At 51.9% G+C, this 19479-nt stretch overlaps 1 protein-coding gene across 3 annotated transcripts in view; it reads left to right on the plus strand.

Moving 5' to 3' along the window:
* Nucleotides 1–19479, plus strand: part of PREX1 (phosphatidylinositol-3,4,5-trisphosphate dependent Rac exchange factor 1) — a 181401-nt gene that overhangs the window by 44202 nt on the left and 117720 nt on the right. The window contains exon 2 of one of the 3 annotated variants that reach the window (XM_025853309.2): nucleotides 4178–4379. The exons of 1 other annotated variant lie outside the window; for it this stretch is intronic. In XM_025853309.2, the coding sequence (XP_025709094.2) occupies nucleotides 4178–4379 (202 nt within the window). Of the gene's footprint in view, nucleotides 1–4177; nucleotides 4380–15424; nucleotides 15455–19479 lie in introns of those variants that run through there. One more of the 3 variants, XM_025853312.2, reaches the window with a different exon arrangement.

The following is a 19479-nucleotide window of genomic DNA, read 5'->3' on the forward strand; positions in this document are numbered from 1 at the left end:
AAAGAAAGAAGAGGGGGAGTCCCTCACCCAGTCCCTCACCCACTCAATTTGTAGCAGGCCTTGGGTTTGAACGGAGCTCTTATTTATAGCCCTGGGCCCTTTTTGCTGCAGACTCTAGGTATGGCCATGAAAAGCCAATCAAGAGGGTGGCGCTGGGGACACCTGACTTGGGGAGTCTTTTATGTACAAGTTCAGAGAGTTTTTTTGTCTTGGGCCTCCCCAGGGAGGAATGGGGGTGTCGGCTGTAGACCAGTGTATTAGTCTGCTCAGGCTGCTATAACAAAACATCACAGGCTGGGTAGCTTAACCAGGACATTTGCTCACAGTCTGGGGTCTGGGAAATCCAAGATCAAGGTGTGGCCAGATTCAGTTCTTGGTGAGGATTTCCTTCCTGGTTTGTAGGCAGCTGCCTTCCGACTGTGTCCTCACAGGGCAGAGAGAGAGCAGGTGCTCTGGTGTCTGTTCCTCTTTTTATAAGGACGCTAATCCTCTGATGGGGACCCCACCCTCGTGACCTCATCTAAACCTAATTACCGCCCAAATGCCCCACCTCTAGATACCATCACTTTGGGGGCTAGGACTTGAGTGTATGAATTTGGGGGAGGGTCACACATTAAGTCCATAACAACCACGAGTGTGAACCAGTGACTTGTGGGCCAAGTCTGTGGTGTAGACGTGTGCAGTTTGACCAGTAGCTGAGTTAGCTTGGCCAGCCCAGGGTTTCTGATTTTGAGATAATTTTAGACTTATGGAAAAGTTGCATACAGTACAGAGTTCCTGTACCTCCTTCATCCAGCTTCCCCTTAAGTTAACATTTTGTAGAAACCTAGTACAGCGACCACAATGAAGGAATTAGTCCGGACATAATGCCATTAACTAAACTACAGAATTTACTTGGATTGCACTGATTGTCCCACTCTTTGCTTTTTTCTTCCCAAGATCCCATCTGGGATACCATGTTGCCTTTGTGTATTGCACCTCCTCAGTCTGTTCTAGTCTCTGGCGATTCCTCGGTCTTCCTGTGTCTCTCACAACCTTGACGCTTGTGAAGAGTACTGGTCAAGTATTTTATAGATTGCCCCTCAGTTGGGTTTGAGGTTCTGCATTATTGGGCGGGGGTAGGTCAGGGGTGAGGGGTCTTTCTCAGCACGTTGTATCAGGGACCCATGGTGTCGGTATTTCCTACGAATGATATTAAGCACGATCACTTGGCTTAGATGGCGAAAGCCAGGATTCTCCATGGTAAAGTTACAATTTTTTCCCTTTATAATTACTAGATTTGGGGGGAGATTCTTTGAGACTGTGGAAATATCTTGCTTTTGCTTCAATTTTCACCCACTAATTTTAGCATCCATGGGTGTATCTTGCCTGTGGCAATTCCTACTGTGATGTTCTAATGGTGAATTTCTGTTTTCTTCATTCCTTCTATTTTTATTAATTGAAACTTTTCTGTAAGGAAGCATTCCCCCCCTATTTACTTATTTATTCATCTAGTTATTTATATCAGGATGGCCTCATAAATCAGTGCTATCATTATTTATTTTGTCCAAGCGGTTCCAGCTTTGGACACTGGGAGCTCTTTCCACTTGGCCCCTGTGCCCTTTTGATAGACCTCCATACTTCTTTTAAAAAGAAATAAAAAAAAATTAATTAGTTAATTTATTTTTATTATCTATTTATTTAAAAAAATATTTTCTAATTTTATTTGCCAGAGAGAGCATGCACGCACAAGCAGGGGGAGCGGCAGGCAGAGGGAGAAGCAGGCTCCCCACTGAGCAAGGAGCCTGATGTAGGACTCGATCCCAGGACCCTGAGATCATGACCTGAGCTGAAACCAAGAGTCAGACACTCAATCGATTGAGCCATGTAGGTGCCCCTGCCTCCATCCTTCTAAAAAAAAAAAAAAAAAATTTCCTTCTCTTGCTTTTTTGCACCACATAATATTTCAGGCCCATCTTGTATTTTGTGTGTCCCAGCCCTGGGATCAGTTAGTTTTCCAAGGAGCTCTGGTTCTTTTTTTTTTTTTTTTTTTTTTTTTGGGAGGATGGTTCCATCCATTGGCCTCGATCTGGATGCTAGTGCATGTTACTGTTCCCAGGCTCTGAGGGAGAGAGTGAGGGGACACGCGTGTACGTATTACTTCGTGCATGCACACACACCTCTGTGTCTGTAGGATTCTCTCTCAACACATCTTTTAAAAAACCCTGAGTTCGTCTTGGTACCCAGTGTGAGATTTTTAAAGATTTAAAAAAAATTCATGTACAATGAAAATGACTTTTTGGGGGTGCAGAGTTTTATGAGTTTCAACACACGTATAGAGTTGCGTTCCTACACTGCAATCCGGATACAGACCACCAGAAAACTCTTTAGTGTGGCCACTGAGAGATCCCACCACAGGTGCAACCCCTGCCAACCACTCATCTGGCTTCTGCCCTTATAGTCTCGCCTTTTCCAGACCATGTATATGCCTCGTGAGTGGAATCACACTACGCAGCCTTTGAGATGGCCTTCCTTCACTCAGCATGAAGCCTCTGAGATTCACCCGTGTTGTTGTGTGTATCTAGAGCTTGTTCCTTATATTGCTGAGCAGTGTTCCCTTGTTTGCATATTCCAGTTGTTTCATCCATTGGCCAGTTGAAGGACGTACTCACTGTTTTTCGCTCTTTGGCAATTATAAATGGAGTAGCTGTAAACAGTTGTGTACAGGTTTTTGTGTGAACGTAAGTGTTGATTTCTCTAGTGTAAATGCCCAGACATGGATGTTTAATTTCATGAGAAACTGCTAAACTGTTTTCCAAAGTTGTTGGGCCATTTCACATTCCCACCAGAAGCATCCGAGACCCTGTGGTTTCCCCTTCTTGTCGGCACTTGCTATTGTCAGGGTTGTTTTTTTTTTTTTTTTAAAGCCGTTCTCATGGAAGTATAGTGATATCCCACTGTGGTTTCATTTCATTTCATTTATATTCCCAAATGTCTGATGATGTTGAATATCTTTTCATGTGTGTATTTTCCATCCATATATCCTCTCAGGTGAAGTTTATGTCCAGGTCTTATACCTGTCTTTTTTAATTGTTTTCTTCCTTTGGAATTTAGAGTTATATTCTGCATGCAGGTCTTCCATCAGCTGTGTCTTTTGCAAATATTTCTCCCAGAGAAAAAAATTCTCTTTTCATTTTCTAACAGTGTCTTATGCAGAGCAACAGTTTAAAATTTTCATTTATCGCTCTTTTCCTCTCCCCGAGCTTGCTTTTGATACCCTGAGAACTTCTTGTTTCAACTCAGGTCACAAAGATTTTCTCCTATGTTTTCTTCTAAGAGTTTTATAGTTTTACATTTAGATCTGTGATCCATCGCGAGCTAACTTTTGTATAAAGTGTGTAGATTTGGTTGAGGGTCATTAATTTGCATATGACGTCAGTGGTTCCAGCACCATCTGTTGAGAAGACTGTCCTTTCTCCGCTGAAGTGCCTTTGCGTCTTTGTCAGGAATCAGATGGCCATATTTGTATGAGTCTGTTTCTGGACTCTTTATTCTGTTCCTTTGATCTAGTGTCTGACCTTTGCCTGGTTCCATAGCGTCTTGAGAGTAACTTCGTAACTTCGGTGTAATTCTCAAAATTAGTAGTGTGACTCCTCCAACATCGTCCTTTTCAATATTGTATTGGCTCTTCTAGTTTCTTTGCCTTTCCATATACATTTTAGAACGAGCTAGCACAGGGTTTTAAAAGTGTGAAAAATGATCACAAAAATCTAGATTCCCAACTTCATTCGGACAGCAGAGAGATCTGGCTGTGTTTCTGCCCCTGACAGTTGATGGGAGCGGAGTAGTGACCACCCCTTTAGATGAGCGTCTGTGCTCCATGAGCCACAGCCTTCCCCATCTCCCTTTTGCACCACCTGGTCAGCTTCACTCATTCATCCTACCTGTGTGGCTCCTGTGGGCACGGCACTGGGATTGGCAGCTCCTGGGGTAGGCTCCTGGGGGGCGTCTCCAGGTGTGGGATCTGCAGTATTGATAATCCTGATGATGACAATGAAGACGGGGCGGCAGTCTCCAGTCAGAGCTGTGTTGTTGGTGCTATTCTCAGCCTTGCTGCTGCTTCTGCTTCTTCTCCTCCCCACCCCCCCCCTTCTTTTCTTCTTCTCGGCCTTGATTCTCATCCACAGTCTTTCCTCAGATCTTTGCTGCTATGGCGCATTACTTCATTACGTGCCCATTTTACAGATGTGGAAGCTGAGTCTCAGAGAGGTGAAACTGCAGGCCCAAGACCTGCGTTCTATCAGAGTCCACTGGACGTGGTTCTGGCCGCCTGGAGACTAAGGGCAGAGACCCTGCAGCATCCAGATTCTCCGCTTCCCCACCTGGCTCTGTGCTGTCAGGTTTGTTCTGAGATGTTTGTGATGTGACGTTCAGGAGCCATTTATTTCCCTGCAGGCTCTCTCTGTAGATGACGCTGGGTGGTGGGGGTGGGGTGAATGTCCAGCCCAGTGGCCAGCCTCGAGGAAGACGGGTTAACAGCTTTCTGTGTTCCCCTGGGGGGAGGGGGGATTCCAGTGAAAGCCGGCACACCCTCCGGAGAATGGTGGGGTGTGGCTGGCAGGGTGGGGGGGGGGGCCCTGGGCCCACAGGCTGGAGGCTGGAGAGTTGAACTGGGGACTCGGTGGCTTTTCCAAAGGCAGGCTTCGATTGTGATGATCAGACACTTACTGAGCACTCCGTGTGGTGCGGTGGGATTTGGTGTCAGGAACTGCAGTTTCCATTTTTTGAAGATTTTATTTATTTATTTGACAGAGAGACACAGCGAGAGAGGGAACACAAGCAGGGGGAGTGGGGGAGGGAGAAGCAGGCTTCCCGCTGAGCAGGGAGCCCGATGCAGGGCTCGGTCCCAGGCCCCCGGGGATCATGACCTGAGCTGGAGGCAGACACTTAACAACTGAGCCACCCAGGCGCCCTGCAGTTTCAGGACTATCTTGAGTACTTTCCAGGCAAGTTGCTTCACCTCCCTGTGCCTCAGTGGTTCCCCTGTAACAGGGGCTGTTCATAGTGGCCACCTGACAAGGTCGTGAGGATGAGGTGAGCCAGTGCGGTCGAGTGCCTGCTCCGTCCAGCACACTCAGTAAACCTTGGCAGCTGTTGTTGCTACTCTTATTAATACTGTAGGAATATTTGCTGACTGGACCAACCCCAGGCCCTTTGTACACCAGGGACAGGGTGATGGCGTGGTTAAGAGGCCTGGCACGGCGGTCAGCCTCTCTGACTCTGCCCCTCGCTACGTGTGATGCTTTACTTCCTAGGGCCTCAGCTTTCTTGTCTGTGAAATGGGGTTAGTACATAATAGCACCCACCTCAGGAGAGGTGTTTAGAGTGTTCTCTGTAAATGCTTGCTGCTCTTATTTTGTGTGTTAATGCTGAATTCTCATGTGTCCCTCCATGGTAGGCATAGCCTCCCTTCCAGAGAGGACATGGAAGGCCCGGAGAAGCCAAGTGAACCACTCAGGGACCCAGTGCAGGGCAGGGCAGGGCAGGGCAGGGAAGCCTGGGCCTCCAGTCCTGCAAGCGGTGCCCGCTGGATTTGCCGAGGGGCCGTGAGTCACGCTGCTTTAGAGAGCAGCCTGGGAACCCCCTGCCTTGACTCCCCCCTCTGAAGCGGTGCCTGGCCTCTGGGCCCCAGCTGCTGGTTGCCATGGAGCCCGGCTGCCATCCCACCCCACCGTTGCTAGACAGGCGTCTGGTTGCCAGGCGCCACCTCCTCAGACACCTTAGCCTTCAGAGAGCCTGTTTCAGGCCGTCTGAGGGGGGCCGGGTCCTTGAGGGCCTAGCTGACCCTGGAGGTTCACAGTGGCCCTGAGGCTGGGGTCTGGGGTACCCCAGCCTCTCGTTTCAATGTCTCAGCATGTTCCTCACTGGACCCCCACGGGAGCCTGGGTAGGGTTTGTGTCTCCGTTTTATAGATAGGGACAGATGAGGCCCAGGGAGCTGAGGGGAAGGTCCAATGGGGGGGATGTGGGGGTTGGTGTCAGGGCTCGGAGCCCTTTGCACTGCCCTGGGAGAAATGGGGCTGCACTCACCCTCCAACCCTGAGGACTTGGATTTTTCCCTGGCTTGTCAGAGCTGCTGAGTGACCCGCCATGCTTAAATCCGAGTCCCATCTCCTTAGTGTGCCTTTTGGCCAGAGTCCGTGAAACCCGCCTCCGGGGTCACCTTGCCTGGTCCTGCCACTCACCTGTTTGCTCTGCTTCAGCCACCATGGTCTCCTCGCTGTTCCCCAGACACACCACGCAGGCCCCTGCCTCAGGGCCTTTGTACTTGCTTGGGCTGTGTTCTCCCCTGGAATCCTGTGGCTCATTCCTTCCTTTCATCTGCGTCTCCCCGGGTTGTCCCCTTAGAGAGCCCTTCCCCTTCCTACCTCCCTTACCCACTTGAGTTTCTTCATAATGTTTGTATCCAGTGTAACCCCAGGGCCTAGAGCAGTGCCTGGCCCTTTGGAGGTGCTAAGTCGGAACTTTGTTGAGTGAGTGAATGAATGCATTCACAGGGTTATCAAGGACGCCGAAGTAGTCTGTCCCGGGACGTGCGAACAAGCAGCGGTGTGAGCAAGAGTGTGGTGACTGGCTTGTAGAAGCGTGGGCCGGCAGGCGCCCTTTCTCTCCAAAGCTGAGGAGAAACTGCCTTCCGGTTCCCTGCCACCCAGTCCTCTCTCCTCTTTCTCGAAGCCCCTGCCACCCCACACTGCTGCTTCACCCCACACTGCTGCTTCAGACTAAATTCGACCTCACTGTGGAAAAACACTCTTGCCCTGTGGCAGACTGGGAGGCTGTGCGTTTTCATAGTTCCTGTTCTGAACGGATGGAAAATCCCAGCAGGGACAGCCAGGGCGGCTGGGGGCAGGGGGCCCGACCGGAGCTGGTGCTGCAGGCCTGTGGTTTTAGCCCTGCGGGGCCCGGCCGCTCCCTGCCCGTCTGGGTCCAGCCTCGCACACAAAACAGCTTTCACTGGGGCTCAGGGGAGGCACGCCGCGTCAGGGGAGGGAGCCGGCGGCAGCTCCCTCTGGGCTTCCAGAGCTTCACAGCACCCCGGAAAGTTGGCGCCGTCACCCCCTTTTATAGATGAGGAGACTGAGGCATAGAGGGGTGAAGTCACCAGCTGAAGGCCACACAACAAAAAAGAGGTGGTTCTGGGACTTGAGCTTCACTCTGTCTGACCCCTCGCTTCCACCACAGAAGCCATACTGCCTTCATTCCTGGGCTCTGTCCCCGCCGGCTGTGAAGGGTGAGAGCAGACGCTGAGGCAAGTGGAGAATGCACAGAGAGAGGTACCAGTTTTCCTCACCTCCCTAGCTCTTCTCAAGCTCCTCAGCCTCTCGGCCTCAGCTCTGATGTGCCTCCTCCAGGCAGCCTTCCCTGAACGCCGTTGCCTGGGTCCCCTTGCCCAGTCCTGCTTCTTAACGCTCAACACGATCGTACTTGAATCCATATTGTGCAATGATTTGCTAACAGTCCGTCTTCCTTGCCAGACGGGCCTGCATGAAGGCAGAGACTTAAAATGTCCCCAGTTGAACTCTTGCTCTACCCCCAACCCCCAAACCACAGTCTTTCCTGTCTCAGTAAAAGTGACCTCCCTCCTGCCAGCGTCTCAGGCCAGATACCAGGGAGTCAGCCTCCACTCCTCTCTCTCACCCCCTACAGTCCCATCCATCAGCAAAGTCCAAGGGCTCTGCCTTCAGAATGCATCTGAGGATCTGACCATTTCTCCGCCTGCCACCGCCCGCCGACCCTGGGCGCGTCCGCCGCTGTCTCCCACCCGGGCTGTGGCAGGAGCCTCCCCGCGGGGCTCCCCACGTCCATTCTCTCCACACAGCCAGATGGGCCTCATGGCCACTACCCCACTAAATGTAGGTGTCAGCCCATATGTCACCTCCTCGGTAAACGCTTGCCGAATGAATGCACAAAGATTCCGTCCCAGGAAAGTTACTTCCCCTCTCTGTGCCTGGCATGTGGCTCGTGCTCTATATGGTTAGTGGCGATCAGGAAAGGGGTTAGCGCGGGGCACATGGAGGCCAGGGGCAGGGCCTCAGCTCCACCAGAGGAGGCCTGTGGCAGGATGTGGGAGCCAGATGCCGGGGTGGAAAGCTGGAACTTCATAATTGTTATGGACATTCACGGAGTGCACGCTGTGAGCTAGGCCCCATCCCAGGAAGCACTCTATAGATCTTCCCTTATTTAAGCCGTCATAGTATCCCTCATGGTAGGTGTTGTTTTGCCCATTTTCCAGATGAGTAAGACCGAGGCCAGTGACAGTGGTGGCTTGCCCGTGGACACGCAGTTGCTGAGTTAACTTGTTTGATGTCTCCAGACAACTTCTCCCTCTGCTTTGGGGCGCTGCCACCCAGCCGTCCCTGGCTGCCGCTTCCTCTTTCCTCAGCAAACATGAAATGATTTGTGTCACCGTCACCATTCCTCCTGCCGGATTGTCGACTTCCTTTTCAGCTTGATGCAGTGGGAAGTTCTGCAAAGACAAAAAGGGAACTGGGGCTTCTGTTTGGAGCTCAGTAGAGGATTCTGGGTCCGTGTCTTGTGGCTGTTGGCCAGGGGCAAGATTTGGGACATTGGGATGTCGTCCTCCAGTGGCACATCTCGACCACTGATGTGTCTGCAGACTCATGCCTTCCTTCAGTCATGAGTCCCCTGCCATATTCCCAGGGGTTTGGCTCCAGCGCTGGGCCCTGGGCTAGGGCATCTCCTCCAGCAGGCAAGGTCCAGCAGTGACATTGGGATATGTGTAGGGTCCCAGGGACAGGGCTGGCCTTAACCACCAGGAATGGCTCAGCCACAGGGTGTAGACGGATGACCCCTCTTGTCCTCTTTTGGGGGTGTGGGCACTCTGCTAGGCCATTCCTGTGCCATCTGAGAAACTTGGCCCAGCTTTCCGGAACCCTGATTTTGTTCGGGGATGTGGTTGGACACATCTATAGGAAAATCAAACACAGGTAATAGCAGGCATGAAACGTGCTTACTGAGTGCTTGGTACATGCCAGTATGTGGGCACCCGCCCCAGCACACAGGGTCCTGCTGAGGATCACATGGGTTCATGGTAATAGAGCACTCAGGACTGTGTCCAGGGATGAGTCGGTTCTGAAAGAACATCAGCCTTGAAGGTTTCACTGTCTGGGCCTCAGTTCCTCTGTGTGCTGGTGGGGCTGCACCTCCGGTAAAGCTCAACCTCGATGCCTTTTGTGTCATTTGGGGGCAGTGACCTAGTGCAAACCCTTTGGTGGATCGTTTAGCGGACTTAACTAGCAGGAGCCTCCCAAACACGTTGCTCCTGGGACTCCGGGACCCCCCACTGGTAAATGGAGTCTAAAAAAATCCTCAGTGTGGGGAGGGGAACAGATGCTTCTGTAACCTGGTATTCATCAGAGCACCGCGTGTGAGAACCCAAGGCTGGAACGAGCCGAAAGTCCCCAAATGGCGAGGGAAACAAGCCACGCCCACTTCTTCAGTCACCGGGGAAGGGGGACACGCCAGACCACCCACAGCCTGTGGTGAGAGCCGCCACCTCCAGAATCACGCAGGAGAAGGCCCCGGGGATATCAAGCCCAGGTATTCGCCGTGGGTACTGCTGCATTTCCAGTTCTCTTATTATGATTGTATCCGTTCTCTTGATGAAAGGCAGCTGTACCCATTCAAACCAGATCCGACCCAGCCAGTGCTTCCTAAATCTCAGGGCCCATCACACAAGCATAGTTAAAAATGCAGATGCCCAGGCCTCTTCCATCCCACTGAATTGGAGCCTCCGAATAGCAGGGTCCAGGAGTTGGCTTAGCCTGATCTTGGCTGTTTGTCAGGATCTTCTCTGCCCTCCTCCTCTGAGCAGCCCTCCCTGACCACCTGCCCTGTTTCCGAGTTCCACAGGCCCTCCAGCCCTTCAGGGTTCTCTGGGCGCTTGTACAAAGGCACAGGTTTCCTGGCTTTCCCCAGACTTCCGGAGCCAGACTTGAACTTCGCCGTGCACCTCCTGGGCAAATGAGCCTTTTGAAAAGCTCCTCAGATAATTTTTACGGCCAGTCTTTGGACCTCAGACCCAGTGACCTAGGGATGGTTCCCATCTGGCTTTTAAAGCCAGATTTCTGATTGTGCCTTTTCAATTGTAAAAGTTAACACATACTCATAACAGACCATTGAAATAATGCCAAAAATAAGTGAGTGAATCCTATGATTCTGGTTTACCTTTTTGGAGCCACAAGTAATTTATTGAGCACCTACTATGTTTGTACCAGGTGGCTGGGGATGCAGTAAGTGCACAAGACAGACAAGAACCCTCACCCCCATTGAGTTTACAACTGATAGACAGCGGAGATACTAAATAAGAAAAGTTTATAGTGTTAGTGGATGCTAAGTGCTGTGGGAAAAAGAAGCAAGGCAAGGTGTCCTGGGAAGGGTGTGGCAGTCTTAAGTAGGGTGGTCAGGGTGGGCCTCCCTGAGGAGGTGATGTTTGAGTCAGGACCTGAAGGAGGGGAGGAAATGAGTTGGGTGGACACCAGGGGACAGGTACAAAGGCCCTGTGGCAGGAGCCTGCTGGGAGTTTCCCTGGAAGGGCAAAGGGGCTAGTGTGGGAGAGAGGAGAGGGAGGAGAGCCAGAGGGGTTAGGAGCTAGTGATGTCAGGCCTTGAAAGCTGCAGTAAGGAGTGTGGTTTTGTTCTGAGAGTGGTCGCTGCTCTTGGAGTGTTTTAAGCAGGGCAGCGACGGTGAGATGGCTTGTGATGTACAGGGCATGCCCAGTGCTGCCACTCCTGGAGATACCCCATCAATTGTAGAGCAGACATTTGTGGGTGTCCTTGTGCCTGTCTGTGGTGGGTGGGGGACACCCATCAAACACCCAGATAGGATCTCCTACAGTATTCAAGGCACATCTCTCATTCAGGGGAGTCCCCCCCTCCCCAAGTTGCCTTCCCCTCCCCTACCACCCTCGGCCTTTTTGCTTCACAACCTCAGAGCAGACTTCCTGTTCTGGCATCTTCTCGGAAGCCAGGCTGGGGGGCAGTGGTGGAGGGGTGTGTGCGGAGGGCGGCTTGTCTCTTTGGCAGTGGGCCCCACAGAAGCCAGGGCTGCGTGGATGGTGAGGGGGCCCACGTCTGCCCGAAACCAGAGGGGTGTGCTTCTGTCAGGGCCTGCGAGACCCATGTGTGTGCAAGGGGATGAACCCCTTTCCATCCCTTTGTTGACAATAATTTTTGGAATAATTTTTATTGCGGTGTAATTCTATACATACATGCATAAGTCTTAAGTGCACGTTGCCATGAGTCTACCTGTACATCAGCACCAGGTGAAGCTCTAGAACATTGACTGATCCCAGAGGTCCCCTTGGGCCCCTTGCCGGTCAGTACCTGGCAAGAAAAAGTGGGGACTTTTGGTTTTGGGATTAGAAAAGGAACAACTTTTGTAACCTCTTTATCACAGGTGTATTTTATCAGTTTCTGGATTTTGTGGAGTGGATTCTGCAGGATGCACCCCATTGTGTCTGCTGCTTTGGCTGGGGCAGTATGTTTAGGACCCATGCACGCCGTTGTATGTGTCAGCAGCTTTTCTTCTGATTGCTGAGTTGTACCGCAGTGTGTGAACACACCGCAATTTGTTCGGCCATTCTCCTGTTGATGGGCATTTATGATTTTTAAAAAAGTTGAGTTCTTATTGTGTTCCTTTCCCTGTGCTAATTAAGCGCTTTATGGTACACGTAAGGTTTTCCTTAATCCTCAAAAGAACCCTCTGAGATAGAGACTCTGATTTATCCTATGTTACAGATGTAGAAATGGGGTGCTCAGAGGCTTATGTAACTTCCCTCCTTTCTTCTCTTAAGAAGTTGTTTTTGAGCATCTTATATCTGCCTCATCCCATTCTAAGGGCGGTGGATACAGCAGTGAACCAGACACAGAGAAATCCCTGTCCTCAGGGAACTGGCCCTCCACGGAGGGAAGGACAGCTAGTCAATGCACAAAATAACGTATAGATTGTGATAACTGCAGGCAACGTCGTTGTACTAGCGAGTGACTGGGTTGGGCTTGAGGGAGGCTGCTGCAGGATGGTCAGAGATAGGCTCTCTGAGGAGGCAACATTTGACCTGTTCTGTGCTGTAAAGAGCTGGAGAAAATGTCTTACAGGCTGAGGGAGCATCGTGTGCAAAGGCCTTGTGGTGCGAATAAACCCGACGTGTCTGAGGAGAGGGCAGACCAGCCCGTATGACTGGAGTGGTGGGAGACACTCAGTTTTGGGGAAATGTCAGGAACATACGGTGTGGTCTGTATGTTGGGGGTGAGGTTTTCCTTTATCAGGATGCACTGACACATAAAAATAATATCAGTGATGGTAACAGTAAGTGCTCACCTCTCATAAGGCCTCCTGGTGTGACGCTGAAGTTGAGGTTCATTATCTGTTTGATCTTCTGAGGTAGGTGTTTGAATCTCCGTTTACAGAAGAGGAAACTGAGGTTTACACTCTTGGGCCTTCTGCAGCGGGCGGGTGGGGACTTGGGCCAGAGCCTCCCCCACCCTCCTGTTTCCTCCCTCCTTGGGGTCCCTGGGCTGTAGTTGAGTCCCCCAGGGAAGGAGCTGTAGAAAGCCTCACTTGTAAAGTCTCTGGTGACCTGCCACTCTGTGGTGGGGCTGGTTGCTACTGGTTTGGCTGGAAGGTAGTGGGGGCTGGGAGTGGTTAGAGTGGGTGGGCCTGACCCCCCAACTCCAGAGCTGGGGGCCCTTGGGGGTTCTGTCGTCTGACCCCTGCTACCCCTATTTCACAGAAGAGGGAATAGAGGATGGAGCACGGGAGTGGGTTCCCCAGGGTCACATGGTGAGTCGGTGGTAGGGCTGCATTTGGAACCAAGCCAGCAGGTCCGAGCAGTAGACATTGTGTTGTACCCATTATGCAGAGGGGAAAACTGAGGTTCAGAGAGGAGGAGTCAGTCTCCCCAATCACCTAGCTAGTGTGCATCATTTCTTGTAACGCTCATAGTGATCCTTGAAGCCGGTGCTACTATTAATACTATTTTACAGATGAGAAAACTGAGCTCCAGGGAAAGGGACATCTCATTCATTCATTCATTCATTCATTCATCAAAAGTGTACTGAATGCCCGGCACTGTAGTGCTAAGTGCTGGGCCTAAAACCATGGCTAAAACAGAGTGAATGAAACGGGAATAAAACTGTGAGTAAGCAAGACCTCTGGGAGCTCTCCATTTGGTGAGGAAGACTGCTATCAGTTGAATAATCTCAAAATTGAGGTTAAGTTATAGCTCTGGTGGTGCTGAGAAGGATCTATGGAGGGGCGCCTGGGTGCTGTCAGTTAAGCGTCTGACTCTTGGTTTCGGCTCAGGTTGTGATCTCAGGGTTGTGAGATTGAGCCCTGTGTTGGGCCATGCAGTCAGCGGGGAGTCTGCTTCTCTCTGACTCCCTCTGCACCCGACCCCTTCCCCCCTCCCCTGGCCCATGCTCACTCTCTCTCTCAAATAAATTAAAAAGAAGTGTATATGAAGCTCCTGGAGCCTGTGTGGGCTGTGACCTCAGTGGGTGGATGGGGGAGGTGAATGGTTGTTAACTAGATGAAGGGAGGGAAATGAGTGTTGGAGGTAGAAGGAACAGTATGTGCAAAGGCCTGGGGCAGGTGCAAGTTTGGTGTGTTTTCAGAACAGCCTGAAGAGCCTAAAGGTTGGGCTGACTGCAGCATACTTTGGTGGTAGCAGTGAGGCTGGATCCTACTTTTGGTTGTTATTCTCAGAGCAGTGGGGAGCCACTGATGGGCGTGGTGGCATTGATGGAGGGAACTACATTTGCATTTTGTAAAGATCCCCTCTTTTTTTTTTTTTAAGATTTTATTTATTTATTTGACAGAGAGAGACAAAGCGAGAGAGGGAACGCAAGTGGGGGGAGTGGGAGAGGGAGAAGCAGGCCTCCCGCGGAGCAGAGAGCCCGATGCGGGGCTCGATTCCAGGACCCTGGGATCATGACCTGAGCCGAAGGCAGGTGGTTAACGACTGAGCCACCCAGGCGCCCCTGTAAAGATCCCCTCTTGACTTGCCTGTTGTCACTCCAGCCAGGGATGTTTAAATGACCCAGGCCTCCCAACTCCTGCTCATCCCACCGGGTCACCCTGCTCTCCTACCCTAGCTAACTTCGCCCAACTTCTGGACTCAAGAGGCAAAATAGTCCCCTGGGAAAGACTTGATTCTGGAGCCCCATGAGCCTGGGCTCAGTCATGGCTCCGGCCTTTCCTCCCTGAGTGACCTTGAGGAAATGACTCTACTCCATAATTGCATTTCCTTGTCTGTGAAACAGGGATAGAGCAGTTGCCTCCTCCTAGACCCTTGGCATTGATAAACAGTAAGTACTTAATACATGTCGAAGCTTGTTCTCGTGGCCATATGTATTGGAAGCACCGGGATCATTGAGTTCAGATCACTTGGTGTCCTGAGGTTTCCCTCATCTGATCTTACCAAATGGCTCCTTGCTTTGCAAACTCAGGAATTGAATATAATTGGGTAGTTCAGGATAGTTTATAGTCTTATAAGTATTAAAATAATTATCATTATCAGACCATCTGTCCTTAATGAATATTTGCTAATAGAGACCGTGAGTGGTGGAGAAAGAAGTCGTTTCACAGCTTACTAATTATAAGACTAATACATAACGTATGAAATAGGTAGCCATGCTATATAATAATATCTATTGTGTATTTGTAATAATTAACAGTGAGGTGTTAGGACTGTGTCACCTCTTACTGGAGATGCATGGAGGTTAATGATCTTCCCAGTGAGGTGGTTATATTAGTTTCCTTTTGCTGCTGCAACAAATTGCCACAAACTTGGTGGCTCAAAACAACATAGGTTTATTATTTTAGACTTCTGGAGGTCAGAAGTCTGAAATGGGACTTACCGGGCCAACATCAAGTTGTCAGGGCTTTGTTGCCCGTGGAGGCTCTAGGGAAGAATCCACTTACTTGCATTTCCGGTTTCTAGAGTCGGCCTGTGTTCCTTAGCTCCTGGCCCCTTCCATCGTCAAGGCCAGTGTCAGGCTGCACCACGCTGGTACTGTCTCTCCTGCCTCTCTCTTTCATTTTCCAGGGCCCTTGTGATTACGTTGGGCCCATCTGGATATTCCGGGATAACCTTCCCATCTCAAGTTCATTAGCTTAATTGCCTCTGCAAGGTCCCTTTTACCATGTAGGGCCACGTATTCACAGGTTTGGGGATTAGGATGCAGACGTCTCTGTGGGGCCTTGTTCAGTTGACCATAGTGGTCCGGGGCAGGTAGGGCCTCTGTGTTCTATGGCGTCTGCAGGCTCCCTATGCAAGGTCTCTCTGCCTTCCCCTCCCAGGCCCGGACCATGCAGACAAGGGTGGCTGCCCTTGTGGAGCAGGCTGAAGATGGGGACACCTTCAGTGAAGTGGCCCCGTCATGAGTGGGATGTGGGTGAGTAGCCCCGGAAGCTGAGAGCACAAGACTAGGTCAGAGTGCAGGCAGCAGGCCAGTGTCTGGACTCTGATGGCCCAGAGGTCGGGTCGCAGCTCTCTCCACCTGGCTGTATGTGCTGGGGCTGGCACTTCACCCACTGAGAACCTCGGTGTCCTTTTCCGTAAACTGGGGGTGAGGTGGTCTGGGATGAGGCGATGTGCGAGAAGCGGTAGGGATGTTGCCGGCACGCCCTAAATTTAAGACACCCCGACTGCATCTGAGTCGCAAATGTCTGTGCCGTCGAGGCAGACTCTGCTGTCCACCGCCTCTTCCCGAGCCCGAATTCCTTCCCTGGGGTCTGAGTAGGCGCTGGGAAAAATCAACCGGAGGAAACCTCCTTGCAGAGCCCCCGTCCCCTGGCCATGCCCTGAGTACCGCTATTTTTACATTCTCTCACTTTTGTGCATTGTTTCCTGACTCTGCAAACACAATCCCTCACAAGCCAGGGCGGCGGGGGCGGGGGGGGGGGGGTGGTGGGGGACTCCTTCACTAGCCCCAGGAACAATTGTTTGGGGAGAAGGAAAAAAAAAAAACGGCTGCTCTGAGGAAAAAACAAAACCTCTTGAAAGTCATTGTCTTCAGATGTCAAGTGTCAGCCCCTTGGAGGGGAGACCACATTCCACCCATTGTCCTGCCACAGACAGGCACAGGGACCCCAGGACGTCCCGCCGCCCCGCCCTGCATCCTGGGGCCCGTGAGTGACTTGGTTTGCTTTGTCTGGGACATTCCGGCGGGAAATACCACCCAAAGCGGAGCCTGTTCCCAGCCGCCACCGTCCTGGTCACTTGAGGCTTTTCCTCGCAGCGGCCCCCCCCCCCCCCCCCCCCCTCCGCCCCCCTGATCAGCATAGGCTGCTGCTGACTATAAGGGCTGACTCTCGTTTTGTGTTTTCTAGCGCATTTCATCTCAGCTCAAGGTGGGCACTGTGTGTGTGTGTGTGTGTGTGTGTGTGTGTGTGTGTGTGTGTGTGTAACAGCTTAGTGGGGTGTCATTCATGTACCGTATGATTTACCCACCTAAAGTGTGCAATACAGTGGTTTTTGCTATAGTCACAGAGGTGTGCAACCATCACCACCATCTAATTTAAGGACATCTTCAGCAGCCCCCAAGAAGAAACTCCATACCCATCAGCATTCAGTTACTGTACTCGTACCCCCATTTCACAGGGAGAGAAACTGAGACAACAGAGAGGCCGCCCAGGGTCTCGCGGCCAGTAAATGACAGAGCCAGGGTCGCGCCCACATACTGGCTCTGGAAATGTTTTCTTCACTCTGATGTAATGCAGTGGTTCTCAGCTGGGAGACATTTTGTCGCCTAGGGGAAATTGGGCAATGTTTGGGGGCATTTCTTGTCGTCACAGCCAAGGGCAGCCTTTGTTACGTTACTTTGCAGGGAGAGGCCAGGGATGCTGCCAAACATCCTACTGTACACAGGACACCCCCACAACAATGAATTATCTGTTCAAATATCAGCGGTGCTAAGGTTAAGAAGCCCTGCCATAATCCCACTCTGATTGAGCCCATTCTGCAGGAAAAAACGCTGAGGGGCCCAAAGGAGGGGGAGAAGTTGGGGTTAGGATAGGAAGGATCTCAGACCACGTTGCAGGTCTAGGGGACAAGAACAAGGGGAGAGAAATTCCCAACAGTGTAGAAAAGATTCAGCGGGAATGAGATCTGTGTTCCATTAGTGATGTCTGCCCCGGGTGAGGGTGTGGGGACAGTGGGCTCTCAGTTGCCGGGCCTGAATCTAGGACTAGGATCTCACACGCAGATGCTTCTGGGGCCAAGTAGGAAGATGGGTATAAGCAGCAGGTTGGGTAGTGGAAAACAGTAGCGCCGGCCCTGGATAAAGATGGGAGCCGTCATGCTGGGGCCCTGCGGGCATTTGAGACCTGTGGTCAGCTTTTCCAGAAGAAGCTAGGAACTGTGATTTTAACGGGAAATCTGGTATTCAGACCTAGGCCTGAATTTTCTCAAAGCCCACGGCTGGTCAGACGAAACATGCCTGTGGGTCACCGGTTTGAGAGTGAGTTTTAGCTTGATAGCATGCAGGAGGCTCCGCCTGAGTCCTTGTTGAAGGAATGGCGGGTTGTTGGTGAGTTCAGGGAAGATCACAGGTCAGGCCCCAGCCCTGGGGTGGGGGTGGGGGGGTCCTGTGTGGGGAAAAGTGTTGGCTTCCCCTCTGTGACCCCCCCCTCCCCCTATGATTGCATCAGCCTGTTCACAGCAGGTTGTAGCAACTTGGTTTTTGCTTCATCTTCAACTTCCTCCATAGTCAGGGATGAAGTGGGGCTGGGTGAGAACTGGACACCTTTTTTCAGGGCCTAGAAACTAGGCTGGGCGTAGGGCGAGTCTTTTCTAAATGATTGATGATTCATCAACTAAACACGTATGATCTACCACGTGGCAGGCCCAATCCTGGGCTCTGGGGTACAGTGGTCCCTGGACAGACAAACATCATTGCCTTCCTGGAACTGACAGCCTGGTGCACTAGATGAACAATAGGCTGATAAACAGACGTGCATATTATCCACAGTGACAGGTGCTATGGAGAACACAGGACAGGAGCAGGGACAGATATTTTGGTTAGGATGGTCTTGGAAGGACTGAATGTGCCTCAGGGCCTTTGCACTGACAGTTCCCTCTCCCTCGAATGCCTTTCCATCGGATATCTGCAAAGCTGCTATCGCACCTCAGTCCCCGAGTATCTGTCTCCTCAAATGCCATCTCATCGGAGAGGCTTTCCCGGACTGTGTCTGTGAAACAGCTCCCCCACCCCATCCCTCTGTGTTTCCTGATCCGGCTTTATTGTTACTCCTAGCACTCATCTGTCACTGCTGTCACATTTTAAAATCCGTGTGTAATTGGTCTTGCCGCTGCTCCGCGAGGGCAGATTTACTCAGTCACCGATACGTCATTGGCTCCTAGCACAGGGCCTGCCTGGCACACAGTAGGTGTGTAGTAAGTGTTGAGTAAATGGGTGGCTGCAGGAATGAGCGGACGTGCCTGGGGCAGGGTCATGTCCTGTGTGTCTGCAGGGTGCAGGTCCGTGCCCGGCGCACACAGGCCTGGGTAACGCTGGTTGGGCCGGAGAAGACTTGGTGGTGGCCTTCTCCCCCGAGAACATAATCATCCCCAGGATCCTGCACCCTTTTGTGGCCCAGCCCCGCTCCCTCGGCCCAGAACCCCGGCCGCTTCTTCCAGGTTCTTCCAGGAAGCCTTTGTAGTTGACAGAGTTTTTACCTGCATCATCTTGCTTAAACCTCAACTGCCTCTTTTTTCAAACAAGGATGTAGAGTCAGAGAAGGAGGGTGACTCACTGAGGCCATGTGGTTGGCAGTCGGCGGGGCAGGATGGCGACGTGAGCCGTTAGTGACGAGGCTGTGACGGACGGCACACTACAGTTTATAAAGCCTTCCCTCTTTCTCACTCCAGGAGACTTGGAAGCAGGCAGGCAATCACAGAACTGTTTTTATGCAAAAAACAACTATCCTAAGCATTCCTCAGCCACCTCCTCGGACTTCAGCCCCCGCCCGACCCCCTTCAAGATGGTGCTGATCACCGACGTATTTCAGTGTTGTAGCAACCAGGGAGGCCGTCCTGGTTCGGACTGGGGAATGTCAGTCCAGCCTGGAGGGGCCTCTGTTAACCAGCCAGCGTGCCTTCCTTCTTCAAAGGCTTCCCTCCTGCGGACAGGGCCGTTCCAGGTGTTTCCTCCCCGCCTCAGCAAGGCCCTCGACCCTCTTTCTTTTGGAGGCCCCATGGTGGGCCCCCAGCCAGACTTGCCACTCACCCCTGCAGTCCTGTGCCTGGTGGCTTCGTCTGGCCAGCAGAGCTGCAGGGCCCACCGGAGGTGCCAGGGAATGAACACGCCCTCCGCCCTGCCCTCTAGGCAGGACGGGTTGTATAAATGCCCCAGCTCCCTTGCTGGCTCTCAGGCGCCCCCCCCCCCCCCCCCCCCCCCCCCCCCCCCCCCCCCCCCCC

The sequence above is a fragment of the Callorhinus ursinus genome, unplaced genomic scaffold (assembly GCF_003265705.2).
Source record: "Callorhinus ursinus isolate GAN/ISIS: 27379988/994484 unplaced genomic scaffold, GSC_fseal_2.0 scaffold53, whole genome shotgun sequence".
NCBI lineage: Eukaryota > Metazoa > Chordata > Mammalia > Carnivora > Otariidae > Callorhinus > Callorhinus ursinus.